General features: G+C 34.9%; 1 protein-coding gene across 7 annotated transcripts in view; it reads right to left on the bottom strand.

Moving 5' to 3' along the window:
- LOC143223007 (putative ATP-dependent RNA helicase Pl10) overlaps positions 1-14,547 on the bottom strand; it is a 67,502-nt gene that overhangs the window by 40,972 nt on the left and 11,983 nt on the right. For 4 of the 7 annotated variants that reach the window (XM_076450375.1, XM_076450391.1, XM_076450353.1 and 1 more), the window contains 2 exons: positions 13,792-13,843; positions 538-717 (listed from right to left, as the gene is read on the bottom strand). In XM_076450375.1, coding sequence (XP_076306490.1) covers positions 538-717; positions 13,792-13,843 — 232 coding nt within the window. The remainder of the gene's footprint in view (positions 1-537; positions 718-13,791; positions 13,844-14,547) is intronic. The other 3 variants (XM_076450402.1, XM_076450370.1, XM_076450383.1) reach the window with 1 other exon arrangement.

Here is a 14,547-nt window from a genome sequence, read left to right as displayed (position 1 = left end):
GAGTAAGGAGGATCATACTTTTGAGGGAAAGGTGTAGAACACAAGTATGAGCATGTTAAGGACAAAATAGTTTCAATGAGTTTTGTTTAGCACAGCACATTGAGAGCACAGAGATCTAGCACAATAAGAGCTGTACAATGAAATATATTAAAGAAGCACTATTCACTACTCAGAACAAGTTAAATAGTAAACTGAAGCAAATACTCAAACTAAGGTATGAAAGTTTATACTTATCTAGTGCTTACTTCAGAACTTTTTTAATCTTGTATTTTGAGATGTTTGAAGTGTTAAAACGATCCTGAAATATCACCAGGTGATTAAAATAGCTTCAATTTAATTTTTATTAAAAACAGCATATTCAACAAACAGCATTTCCCAAGTTAACCAATGACAAATTTTATTCTCTTCATTCCAAACATACCAAAAACCTATTTACTGCAATAATAATGAAAAATCTGAAATTAATATATCAAAGAAAAATTCCATGTTCAACATTTAAAGTGCTTCTCAATGTGAAAGTGGTAAACGATCACTCACCCCAACCCCGAAAATACTGGTTCCTATTATCCCAATTTCCATATCCCTGATCACCTCTATCTCGATCAGTCGGGTAAAAGGTGTTGCGGTTATTCCACTGTTGTTGGCTTGCTGGTGGTTGACCACTAGGTTGCTGAGATGGAGCTGGGCGGTTGCGCATATGAGGAGGAATGTAGCGTCCTAAGAAAGAATACAGGAGGTCAAAGTTAAAGATAACTGATACAACTGCTGTATTATAAGAGATAATTCAAATGTAGAAACAAGTTGCTTAAGTCTAAAATGAAATAATGTATATACAAATTTTTTAAACATTCAATCAACAGAAATTGTTAAGAATACACACAAATATGAGAAACCATGAAACAAAAATGACAAGTTAATACCAAAACACATATCTCAAACTACATTCTTCAAAATCCTACATAATGTAAGAACTTGTATGTAATAGAAGAAAAAAAAACATTTGTTAGATTAAATGTATTTTTCAATTATTTACAATACATATCAATATCAACAAATGTATTGATAGCAGGGAGTTTATAACTTAATGTAAACTCAACATATTACTTGTTCCATTCATACAGTAAATACACCATACTAAAATAAATTAGCATCTAAGTTTAATATCTGTCATATCTAACATTAGAAGCAGTGATAACTCAACTGGTGTCCTTAGGAGAAATTAGGATTGCACCTACACTCACACTGAAGCCTCCCAAGAATGTGTCATCCTAGGCAGAAACCTATGTTGCCTGCTCTGAACACGATGGCTATGTAACATGCATATATTTCATGCATTGTTTAAAACATATACACAACTGTAACAGAGAAACTTGAGATTTTCTGTATATTATACTGGTTGGTTGGTTTTAGTGTTTTATAGCACAAAGCAGCTAGGTTATCTGCGCCAAACATCCGTTAAAAAGTTAAAAGTATATTTAGTAAAATTCATTAATGGAAATTAAGGTAAAACAAAGTTTAAAAAAAAAACATAAATAGCATAAAACCAATACTTACATCTAGTCTACAACATTAAGAGAAAAACTACAGTAATACAAGTTGTAAAGGACTTTCTGTAAATATCATAACTCGCCAGGAAGACTAACAGGAAAGTACAAAAACCACCGTCTATCACCTGAAGTTGGACTTTTCAGTCATGGTTCCCAGTTATTTGACGTTATGGCCATTTTCAAGAAGTAATAAAAGTTTTAAAAGACTTGGAGCAAAATTTTAATAACTCACCAGGACAACTAACGGGTAGTTCAAACAGCAGAGTTAATCACCTCAAGTTGGCCTTTCCAGTCCTGTTTTCAAGTTATTTAATGTTACGGCCATTTTCTAATTTCAAATTGAACTGGATGGATTTTGATTCTTAAAAGGGAATTACATTAAAAAAGGTCTAATGTATAAAATAAAAAACTTAAATGGCATTAAAAAAATTAATGGCCTGTAAAAAACTAAAAACATTACCAAGGTGGACAGTGTCACCATCATCAATAACAGTCTAACATTATGAACAAACCTTAGGACAGGACATGTTTAAAATAATACTGTCATTGAGAGTAGTAATGATGACAAGAAAGTAAAACGTGGCTGGGATGGTTGGTTGATTTAGTGTTTTATGGCACAAAGCAGCCAGGCTATCTGCTCCAAACATCTGGTAAAAAGAAAGTAAATGTAGTAAAATTCATAGCAGGAAATGAAGGTAAAACAAAACAGCATTGAAAAAACAAATAGCATAATACCAATGTTGACATCTAGTCTACAATGTTAAGACAGAAACCAGAGTAAAAGAAGTTCTAAAAGACTTTCCATAGCATAATGGTAATGATCATAACCTGTCAGGAAGACTAACAAATAAGTACAAGAACCACCATCAGTCACCTGAAGTTGGCCTTTCCAGTCCTGGTTCCGGGTTATGTGTCATTACGGCCATTATCAAAAGGTAAAGGAATAAAAGTTTTAAAAGCCATGTAGCAAAATTGTAATAATAACTTGCCAAGCATCTGGTAAAAAGATAAAAGTAAGGTAAATGTAGTAAAATTCATAAAAGGAAATGAAGGTAAAACAAAACAGCAATTAAAAACATAAATGGCATAAAACCAATGTTGACATCCAGTCTACAATGTTAAGAAAGAAACTACAGAAAGAGAAGTTATAGAGGACATTCTGTAGCATAATGGTAATTATCATAACCTGCCAGGAAGACTAACAGGTAAGTACCAGAACCACCGTCAGTCACCTGAAGTTGGCCTTTCCAGTCCTGGTTCCGGGTTATGTATCATTATAATCATTATCAAAGGGTAAAGTAATAAGTGTTAAAAGACATGCAGCAATATTGTAATAACTCGCCAGAAGGACAAACGGGTAGTTCAAACAGCAGCGTTAGTCACCTGAAGTTGGCCTTTCCAGTCCTGATGTCAAGTTATTTAATGTTTCAGCCATTTTCTAATTTCAAATCGAACTAGAGAGATTGTGACTCTTAAAAGGAAACCATAATAAAAAAAGGTTTAATGAAGAAATGACAGTGTCACCATCATCAATAACACTGTCTAACGTTATGGATAAACCTTGGGACAGAACATGTTTAAAAATAGTGTCGTCGTTGAGAGTAGTAACGATGGCAAGAAAGTAAAATGTGGCTTATAGTGATCTGAGTGTTACACAAACTACACACTGGTGCATCAGTTCCAGATAAAAGAAAATGATGAATTAAAAAACTGTGACCAATGCGTAGTCTAGCCAGAACAACTTCCTCCTTCTGATCTTCCAGGAAGCAAGACGGCCAAAGTCCAATACAGGGTTTTATTTGGAAAAGTTTTTGCGTTGCTCACTTCAAGTCGACTGCCAGCTGGCACAGAGCCGAGCCTTGAATACAGGACCGTAGTCCATGTATGGAATAGGCAAAGTGGTGATGGTGCCAGAGCAGATAGATTTAACTGCAAGCTCGTTCCTGTGAATACCAACGTGGCCTGGTATCCAGAAAAACTAGATAAAAGTAGATGTCAATGAGAAATGGGCCAGTCGGTTTTGAATATCAATGAGAACAGGGTGTGAACCAACGTGAAGCAATTCCAGGGCCAGTAGAGAACTAAGCGAGTCAGTATAAATACTGCAGTTGGAGTACTGCTTAGCTTCAATATGATCCAGGGCAAGAGAAATGGCGTACAGTTCAGCAGTGAACACAGAAGCTGTAGAGGGGATTCTGCACCCAACCACCGAACCGCAACAAACCATGGCAGAGCCCACAGAGTCACCTGATTTGGAACTATCTATATAAATAGGAATGGAAGGATGGTTTGAAAGATGTTCAGCAAGTAGCAGACACTATTTTCAATTAGGAATGTCTGCTTTTCTCAGATGATTTAAAGAAAGGTCACAATTGGGAACTGTAAGAAGCCATGGTGAGATGGGCTGACCAGTAGATACAGCAATGTTATCCAAGGACAGACCCAATTCATTTAACTGCACCTGCACATGAAGGCCAAAAAGAATAATGGCAGACGGTCTGTTCTGAAAAAGTATGGCATACCGAAAAAAGGAAAACACAACCCCATGTGGGATGCTTTGGTATGGAATGAAGTTTCAAAACATATAGTAAAAACAGTTGCAAATGGCAGAGGTGCAAAGAAGGTTCATGAGACTATGTACAAGCTCTGAACTGGGGAAGTGCAGAGATGAAGTCCTTGATGATGAATAGTGTCCAGCATCTTTAAGGCCAATGGTCTGGCAGAGCCACAGACGAGTGATCCGTAGTCAAGTTTCAATCAAATACGAACAACATATATCTTTAGCATAGAACGTCGATCCACTCACCAAGTGGTGGAAGAGAGGACACGTAGGATGTTCTGTGCTTTTTTACATTTGACACTAGTTGCTTGATGTGTGGTATAAAGGTCAGCTTACAGCCAAAGATAAGCCCCAAGTACTTTGTCTCATGGACCACAGGCATTACAACTTCGCCGATACAGAGTTCAGGATTAGGGTTAATACCACATTGGTGACAAAAGTGCATGCAAACGGTTTTAGAGAGAGAGAAGGTAAAGTCATTTGCTGTTGTCCACTTCAGTAAATGATTGAGGGCAGTCTGTAGCTGCCACTCAATATACCTCATGTTCGATGACTGACATGAGATGTGAAAGTTGTCGACATAGAGCCCGTTTGCAACAGTGAGAAGTTGTTCAGTGATGGCATTAATTTTTATAGTGAAAAGTGTGACACTCAGAACACAGAACTGAGGAGCTCCAAGTTCCTGTAGAAAAGAACGGGAAGGTGTCACACCCACATGAACTTGGAATCTCCTGTCTATTAAAATATTTTTAATAAAAATGGACAAATGGTCATGTAACCCATATATATGAAGGTCTCGCAAAATGCCATATCTCCATGTTGTATCATAAGCCTTCTCAATGTCAAAGAATATTGATACAGGAAGTTGTCATTTGAGAAAAGCTTCTCTGATTGACATTTCAAGTTAAATCAGGTGGTCTGTGGTGGAGCACTGTAATCAGAACCCACACTGAGTAGATGAGAGAAGGTTGTTTGATTCGAGGAACCAAACAAGATGGGCATTAACCATCCTCTCTGAGGTCTTACAGAGACAGCTCAACAAAGCAATCAGACTGTGGTTTGAAAGAATCTTGGGATCTATCCCAGACTTGGAGAAAGGTAGGACAATAGCCTGACACCAGGCATCAGGAAAAACATTCTCCTGCCAGATCAAGTTAAAAACAATCAGAATAGCAAAAGAGCATTTTGAATAGCAAATGAATAGCATTTCATAGCATCTCATAGTGTACATCATCAGGTCCAACCGATGTACTGCCAGACCAATGAAGGGTCAAGTATGAGTTCCACCAGTATAAAGAAACAATTATAGCCATAGAGACAATCAGCTCAAAAGAGGTGATTGCTCTGCCCGAGTCTTAATGGCTAAGAAGGTTGAAGAAGCACAAGTGCTAGATACCTGGCAAAAGCTTTCACCATGAGTATCAGCAATGCTCTGGGTATCAACTACTTTCTGGCCATCAGAGAGCAAGATCGAGAGAGGGACAGAGTTATATTGCCCACTGACCTTTCAAATCTTGTTCCATATGACTTTGGAACAGGTGGTAGATGATATGCTGGTTGTGAACTTACTCCAAGATTCCTTCTAGCTTTGATGTCTTACCCATTGAGCATGTGCACATGCCCATTGGAAAGCAATGCAGTTCAAAAGTGTCGGATATCTACGGAAAATATCCCAGGCTTGTTTTTGAGACTTCCATGCCATGTGGCAGGCAGGATTCCACCATGGATGAAGATATAATGGAAAACGTGTTGAGGTTTTAGGAATACACTGAGGAACTGCTTGTATAATACAATCAGTTCCTGCTGCCACACAGTCATCTACTGATGGCAGGATCAAGTTCTGCAAGATCTTCCACCTGGACACGTGGGTCAGGTGGCACTGACCACAGCCAGTCTCTCTCAAGATTATAAGACAATGATCACTGCCTCGTGGATTATTGTAAACCTTCCATGAAAAAATGGGAAAATAATGAAGGGGAGCAAATTGAGAGATCAATAGCAGTAAAGAACTGACTACGTGCATGGAAATAAGTAAAAGAAGCAGTATTGAAAAGAGAAAGGTTGTGATTAGAGTGCATACGTTCTACATAGCAATCCCTCCTATCAATATCAGCACTTCCCTAGAGGGGATGATGTCCATTAAAGACCCACAGGATGAAAACAGAGACAACAGTTGTTCAATGATAGCATCAAGGTCTCATTGATGATATGTCTCTCCAGGTGACAGGTAGAGAGAACAAACAGTGACGGTATGACCCAAGGAAACAAGGATGGCTATGGCCTCCAAGGGTGTGTTGAGTGGGAAAGACAGGGTGGGCACATTCTAATCAACAAACAGTGCCACCCCTCCATGCACTCATCCAACACACAGTCTGTCATTTCTGTATGAAGAAACCTGCCAAAAGGTGACCGTATCGACAGATTTAAAAAATGTTTCCTGTAAGGAAAGACAAACAGGATGGTAAGAAGCAATCAGTGTTTTGATGTCATCCAGATTAGAACATAAACCTCAACAGTTCCACTGTATTCGGGTGGCCATTTTTATTTATGTAGAGGCAGATTGGGTGGAGAACCCTTCTGTCTACGACCACGTCTTTTTTCCTTACTGTCCTTAATTGAGGGAGGTCTATCTACCTCCCTGGATCTTGCCCTGGGTCAATTTGGTAGGTTTTTGCTATTAGAAGAGGACATGAACAAATGATTGTTTTGGATCTGGAGGTGAGAAGAAGATGTATCTGAGGAAATGCCTGTACCTGGAACCAAAGAATGTGGATCTTGGGGTTTGGTGGAATGTAAACAAGGGACACATATAGGTGTTGAAGTTGATTCATCAACGTTTTTTAACCATGGAGGTCAAAGGACTTTTCACTTGTTTGGAGAACAATTCGTTTGGAGGCACAGAGAGATCTGTCTGCACTCTCACAGTAGATATAGAATGAAGTGCAGCAGAAAACATCCAAGATGAGGTGGTGGACAGCAATTTTCGAGCCTCAGGATAGATAATGTTATGAATAGTTTTTTAAACGCTGAACCTCTTTTTCTTCCAACCATTTAGGGCAAGAACAAAAGTAGGATGGGTGAGAGCCATTGCAACTGATGCAAAGAGGATCCATTTCACACTCGTAGGTATCATGGTCATTACCATTGCAACGAGTACACGTCAAGGAACCTTGATATGACATCTTCAAGTGATCAAACAGTTGACACTGGAAACATCGGAGTGGGTTTGGAATGTACAGCTGTACCCTGTAATTAAGATAACCTGCCTTGATGGTGGCAGGCAGACGTGGTAACGTAAATGTGAGAATGAGGACATTGGTTGGCACCATAATTCCATCTTTACGAGTGGGGATACGCCTGACTGCAGAAACTCCTTGGGTGGAAAAACCAGTGAGAATCTCCAACTCTGGGATGTTCTTCAAATCACTCTTGACAATAACTTCTCATGATGAATTCAAAGTTGCATGAGGTGTAACCTCAATAGGTATATCCCCAATTGCCTTTGAATGCCAGAGAAGTTCACTGTGTTGAGATGTGGATGTTTCCACCAGATTGAAGCTTCTTCACTGACTTTGGAGAGCCAGCAAGTCCCTTCTGAATAAAAAAGGAGACATCTGCCCTAAAGGTTTGTCTGAAAGTGAATGCAGTATAAGAAAATGAGGTTCAACAGGTGGTACAGATAGTGAGGATTGCTGCCCAGAATCATCAAGACATGGTCGTTTACATACAGTAAACTATTTTCACTATTTTATTAAGATTTTTAATTGGAGTATCCATAATAAAGAGAAATTTCAGTGCCCACTGACCCCACCCACCATGGAGCCCTATGAGGGGATGCACTACAATGTCAAACAAGGACACTGCATGAATGCCAGGGTTTCATGAGCACTATACCTAAACACCAGCATCATGTATAATGTTCACACCTGTTGAGAACATCCAACACTGGTACTTGGTTGACCCTAGCCCAAGTGTACCTGCCAACTGACCCATGTGGGGGCCCACTCCCAAGGTTGCCCATCTACAGGAATTCAAGACCAAGGTGGTGTGTTAGGGTTGGACCCCTCAACCACCAGAATCCTCTCCTCCCCTTCATGGGTTGCCATGCATGGCAAACACATGGGTGGATGTTTAGATCCCAGAAGAGGTACAGTGAAAGAACAGAACCTTCCCTAGGAGATCCCCTCACCACATACAGGAATCCACACTGAAGGGTATATCATGCTATTATTGTATTAATTGCTATTACACCATCACAATAAAATTACAAAGACCATATGGTCTTCAGCTATTCATCATTCATATTTTGTTTAACACTGGGGAGGGATGCAAGGTGTAATGTTATCCAGGTTACTCCATACAGCCATCAGATCCCAATATTAAAAAATAGTACTTTTACATAAATTCTAAAATGTTAATAAAAAAGTCAGTGATATCAATATTATATTCTAAAAATGAAAAACAACAACTGAGTATTAAAGTATGATCATGGAGTAACTGTAAATGACAGCCAACACAAAAAAGTTTCCCATCAAACTGAAATGAATAACTATACCGAGTTAAAGGATAATGGCAGAAACAACTAGCATTGAATATTTTTTGGCCTCATGATACATATCTCAGTTTTTAGTTTTATACCAAGTTTCATCATTGTTACATTGCTGATTTAACTCCCTTTAATTACTTTTGATGTGATCTTTTATATATTATGAAATGTGGCATCTAATTGTTCATGTTTCCAGTTTATGGCAACTGCTTATGCTGTATTTGAGAAACAGGTAAAACTCAACACTTACTTTTGAAACAATGGGAAAACAGGCACAAAAATAATATTGATACCTAATTTTCTTTTGCAAGCAACAGATTCTACATTAAACTGTTAGGAAATAATCACACTACACTTATATGTGAAGTAACTTGAAGATAAAAATGCTGATTTATATGTAACTGTTGAGCATCTCTTAACATGACTGAAATACTCAACAATCTTCAGTGAGCAGCATTAGTTGCTTTGGCTCTGAGTGAAACCAAGAAAGCAAAACAATTAACCTTTCTATAGTCTATGAAATAAACTGATAAACTTATCACTATGGGCAGGTACTTTTCCTTGTTTATAATATTAGCACTACTTACTTTATGTACACAAACACACACACACACACACACACACACACATTTACATGTACAAACCTTAAACTGCTTTGATCAACTTGTACAGACTATTGACACTGCAGTATATTTCATTTCATCTTAGCTAGCTTTAAATATATTTTTGGTTTTTAAGCTATTAACACACTTAAATGTTTAAAAATTGTCTGTTTTTATACCTAAAGGGGTAGGAAACATTAATTTTTGTAGGTTTAAACAGTAAACTAAAACTATTGGTTTCTATTGAAAGGGTTAAACTTTAGGCTTAAATCATCAGTTACATTTTAGATAAAAAGATGTATATTTACAGATTGACAAGTACATGATAGCAAGGTGGATATTACATGACACTGCAATTACTTAGACTACAACAGCCTTTGTTTAAAAAAAAAAAAGCTGCAATGCACATTTCATTTTTTCGTAAAGTCAGATGCTACAAGTTATTGAACCAACCACCTTTTCATGACCATAGCCACATTTTTCAATCAATCTTGCTTAAAATGTTACAAAACATTCTATAAACAGATTACATCCAAAGAAAGGATAGAATGAATTTTACACAGATCATCTAAACCTAAGAAAACAAAAGATACAGCCACAAGAAAAAATACCAAAACTAGGGCATAATTCACATATGCCCTAGTTCTTTGAGGTACCAGCAGAAGTAAGACTCAAATTGGATTGGGGGGTATACCATTTATCTAGTTTAATCTAATTTCTTCCAGTCTCACATACTTTGAAGAAACGAGAAAATTAGCAGATGTGGGTACCACCTGATGCTGTCTGTAGCCAAATGTGAGAAGGTGATTTATCACACACACACACACACACACACACACAAAATAATTAGAATACTACACACCAATGGTGCAAAACTGGTCTGAAATTAATATTCCAACCTCCAGTACAATGTCTGGATATAAATATCACAATGTTAAGTTACTATTACACTAAACCTTTTATTATTAGTACATCTTCGAACTGGTTTTGTTCTCTAACACAAGTTTACCAAACTGGCGTTCATAAAAAGTTAGATTTGTGTGTGTGTGCATGTGTGTGTAGAAAATACACAATTCTGTTAAGGTACACATCATCTATAGATTTATTCAGTGTTCTAGGAGGCAGAGTTGCACAGTATAATTGATTCATCAATACTATTGATTACATATGAGCAGGATCACAACAATGAATGAAACTTAGTGTTCCTGATTATTACCATTTTCAATTATTCTAAGAATTTATAAGTTGAAATATCAGTGGTCAGAAAATTTCTCATCTCACTGAAAGCAGTGTTTCAGATCATTCCAATGATTAAGTTACAATTAACTTGACTGTCAAAAATAATCAAGTAATTGAAATCAGTTTCCCATCATCACTATTTCTGATTATTCCAACTACCTAAGTAATCAAAACACTATAAATGTTTGTCATTGAGTGCAAAACTGCATAATAGACTGTGTTCTGCCCAATTTTAATCTTTAGTCTTTTAGCTTCAAATTTGTTCAGCTTTGGTGATTCAAAGGTTTTGGATTCAATTTATATTGCCAGCAAACTTACTTGCACTGTATTAGGTATGGCAAATTTGGATACTATGGCTATCTGGCATTGACTAATTTTTAAATCAGAAGACAGCTACCTACCTAGCAGAACCCACCACAAACGTTTTTTTTGTTTTTTTTACTTTCCTTGGTCTTTTTGAAAATCTTAATAAAGTGAAACCAATATCCACTTTATAATGATTATACTAAAAAACAACTTATAAACTACAAAAAAGATTTCGATACTTGAGATGGTCAAGAATGTAGCTTTGTATTTAGAAGAAAAAACATAATAGCAGTATTTCAATTACATAGAATAACCAAAAATACAAACAACAGAAATAACAATTTAATTAGTTTATTACTGTTGCAAGCTGTAACACTAATCATGTCACAGCATTTGTTGACTCACATTCATTTAATTTTATTGAAATACTATTTTATGAATGTACATCAAAAAAGGTGGTATCAAACTGTAAATTATAATTCAAATTTTAGTGTTATACATTAAATTCTTAAGTAAATTTTAAAACAACCTAAATATCAATGTGTGTCACATGAGATGTTGAATGGAGCAATAGTAAAAATTAGACATTTGTGATGTCCAAATACAAAGACTAACTTCTTATGAACTAGATAACCAAATTACTGTTATTCACATGCTTGAATATAAAATAAGAACACCCTATTTTTTCTATTTTCTTGGATATTAATATATTTACTGAATCAACCAAGGTGGTCCCCACCAATCTCTTCAATTTTTGAAAATACTTTCTTGTATACACACACTTCACCCAATGTGTATAACCAATTGAAAGCTCAGAATGTCCCCTTGTGGCATTCTCTGCATCTGTAAAGGATTTACATGGCAAACATTTCTTTTTATGCTAGATTCCAAGTAGTATGCTAAGACTTTAGTGATCTCAAAACATTATGCAACGTTTGACCTATGTACAGCTTAGTTACTAAGCTTAATGAAATAGAGGGGAATTCTGTGGTACTTGGTAGTAATTTATGATTTTTTTCGTATTTCAAAATTTTGTTTTATGTTCTCCACTGGCAAAATTTGATAAGACTTAGCAATTTACTGCAAGCACCAAATGAGTACAAAACTCATAAGCAGAAGAGATGCTTATTTGCTATATTTCTTTATTTATTGTTCTATGTTTTATGAAAAATATGTTTAAACACTCATTTGTAAAAAGTAATAATGTATATACACATATAATGCATTATAACTGAAATGTGACTGTATTTTACAAAATACTAGTCCACTAAAACACAGACCAGACAGGTCACTTAGTAAAGGCCAGTTTTATGTTCTTGGATACAGTAACATGAGTGGACGTGTGCCGCATCACTGAAACTTCTGTAATGTTAGCCAGGCAAGGCTGAAAGATCAATAAAATAAAAATAAATATATATAAATGTATAATGTTATGATATTTAAGTTGTTTAGACTAAACGTGTTTTTGCGTTATAACTTGAGTCATTTTAGCATAAAAAAAAAGCATAATTTATATATATTTCCTAATTGTTTTTGGTGTTACCCATATAGAGATTAACAGCAAAAATAACAGATAAAATGTACAATTTATTCTAACAATGTTTGATAATCATCTGGAGGTTAGAGAGATTTTGCATGTGAAATTAAAAATTCTTCTGATACATAAAAGTATTTGTAATCTTAAAATCAAAATTACTTTATATGTTGCATAGTTATGATTTAAAAAGAAAAACATCACTTATAAAATCTTAAACTTTAATAAAAAATATTTTGCATATAAAAGTTGTAATATTTACTGATAATCTGCAAAATTTTGTGAAGATATGCTTACTATTTTGAAAGTTCCAGCATGAAAACTATAATAAGCACAAAACAGTTACAAGGTTGGTCCCTGTGACTCAGCCTGTTGTGTGAGTTAAGAGGAACAAACTTGAATTGATTTCAAGTAATGGAGAAACATAATGCCAATATTTTGGTACAGGATGGTCAGAATAACCAAAACCTAATAACCAGGAACATTAATTTAAGTTAGATTATTACATTTGTGACATCAATTGATTTATATATGTTACAAATTTCTTTTTCACCAATGATAAAACTGAAGAGAATCTGTAACAAAAAGACTAAAAAATTCCAGATATAAAATTACTTATTTGTAAGTTAGATCATTAAATATATATATAATAATCAAAAACAGTACAAAAGCATTAGTTATTTCTATAAAGTTAATCAATTGTTGACACTTAACATTCAGAGGTAATTGTTCAGCAATTTGAGTTTAATTTTTTGTTAATAGAATTAACAACATTATGTTTTAGCCTTATATATATGTATATATACATATATATATATACATATAAAGAGCAATAATCACTGAAATGTTGTACTGTACGTAAAAATTTATATTGTTGTATACTTTACCTACAAATTAAAAATGGCAAGGGTAAGCACTATATTTGTACTTGTAAACATTATGGATAGTCACTTTTTAAAATGACTTATTACGTGCTGATGTATAGACAGACTTTAGTAAATTGTTTGGCATTTGATGCTGCAAACCAACAAGGTTATCTGTGCCAAAGAGTCTCTAGCAAGTTCAATTTCAAATAATTCTAAAAGTCAGACAAGTGCATGTACATAGAAGTCTCACCAATCTTAAACCGAAAATTCCCACAACAATGCACCAATACCATCAAAAACATGCAAGTTAGTCTCCCAGGCAGTAATTACCAGCACATAAAATCTTCAGTTTGGTTTTCCTCTTTATTTATATTTTAACATCAATTCTTAATGTGAGGAGATTTTATAAATGCTTATTTTGTGCAGATTGTATTTTACAATCTTTGGGACTCCACATTAGATTTTCTTTTTTTAATGACTCAAAATTTTAAGTTAATATTTTAGCATTAAAGGTAAACTGATGAGACAATGTTTTTTTCATGAAAGAAACAATAGCAGGCTCTAAGGCTTATCTCTGAAAATAAAACTTACCAGGATTACCTCCACCTTGGTTCTGGGAGGCATTTACATCCAGACCAGCAAACTAGTCATAAAAAAAAAAGAAAAAGGAAAAATGACTTCTTTACACAAAGAAAACAACATATATCATTTGATTTAAATGAAAGAAAAACATACAATATCAAACTAAAGTTCATATTTTAAACACTGAATAGATTTTAATCTTAAATTATTATAACGAGTACTTACAAGGTCAAGCTTGAATATCTCATTTATTTTTCAATAATTTAGTTTGCATATTTTTCATAATTACTGTTGAAGATTAACAGTAATAAAACATTAATACTCAACTGGTTTTATAATGTATATCTTAACTATCACAAAAGTTGAAAATAGTATTAACTGAAGAGTTTCATGCATTATCCCTCTTGCTTCAAGGTTTGGTCAAAGTGACCAACCTCAAACATTCTGTACTCACTATAGGTACCATACTTTAACATTTAATACACTTTATTGTCATAACATTTGGCAGACTTTTTGTAAATAAGTCTTTTATACACAAACACACACAACTTTTTAAATATTTTTTTTTACAAATGATTTGTCCATGAATACATACACACAGTATTTTCTATATATTAGTGTGGTTGTTTGATTTAGTGTTTTATGGCACAAAACAGTTAGGCTATTTGCACCAAACATACAGTGAAAAGTTAAAAGCAAATTTAGTGAAATTCATAAAAGAAAATTAAGGTAAAACAAAAAGTTTAAAAAATACATAAATAGCAT

Source organism: Tachypleus tridentatus, chromosome 1 (genome assembly GCF_004210375.1).
Source record: "Tachypleus tridentatus isolate NWPU-2018 chromosome 1, ASM421037v1, whole genome shotgun sequence".
In the NCBI taxonomy this organism is placed as follows: Eukaryota; Metazoa; Arthropoda; class Merostomata; order Xiphosura; family Limulidae; genus Tachypleus; species Tachypleus tridentatus.
The sequence above is the reverse complement of the archived record's forward strand: the minus strand, read 5'-3'. Positions and strand labels throughout refer to the sequence as shown.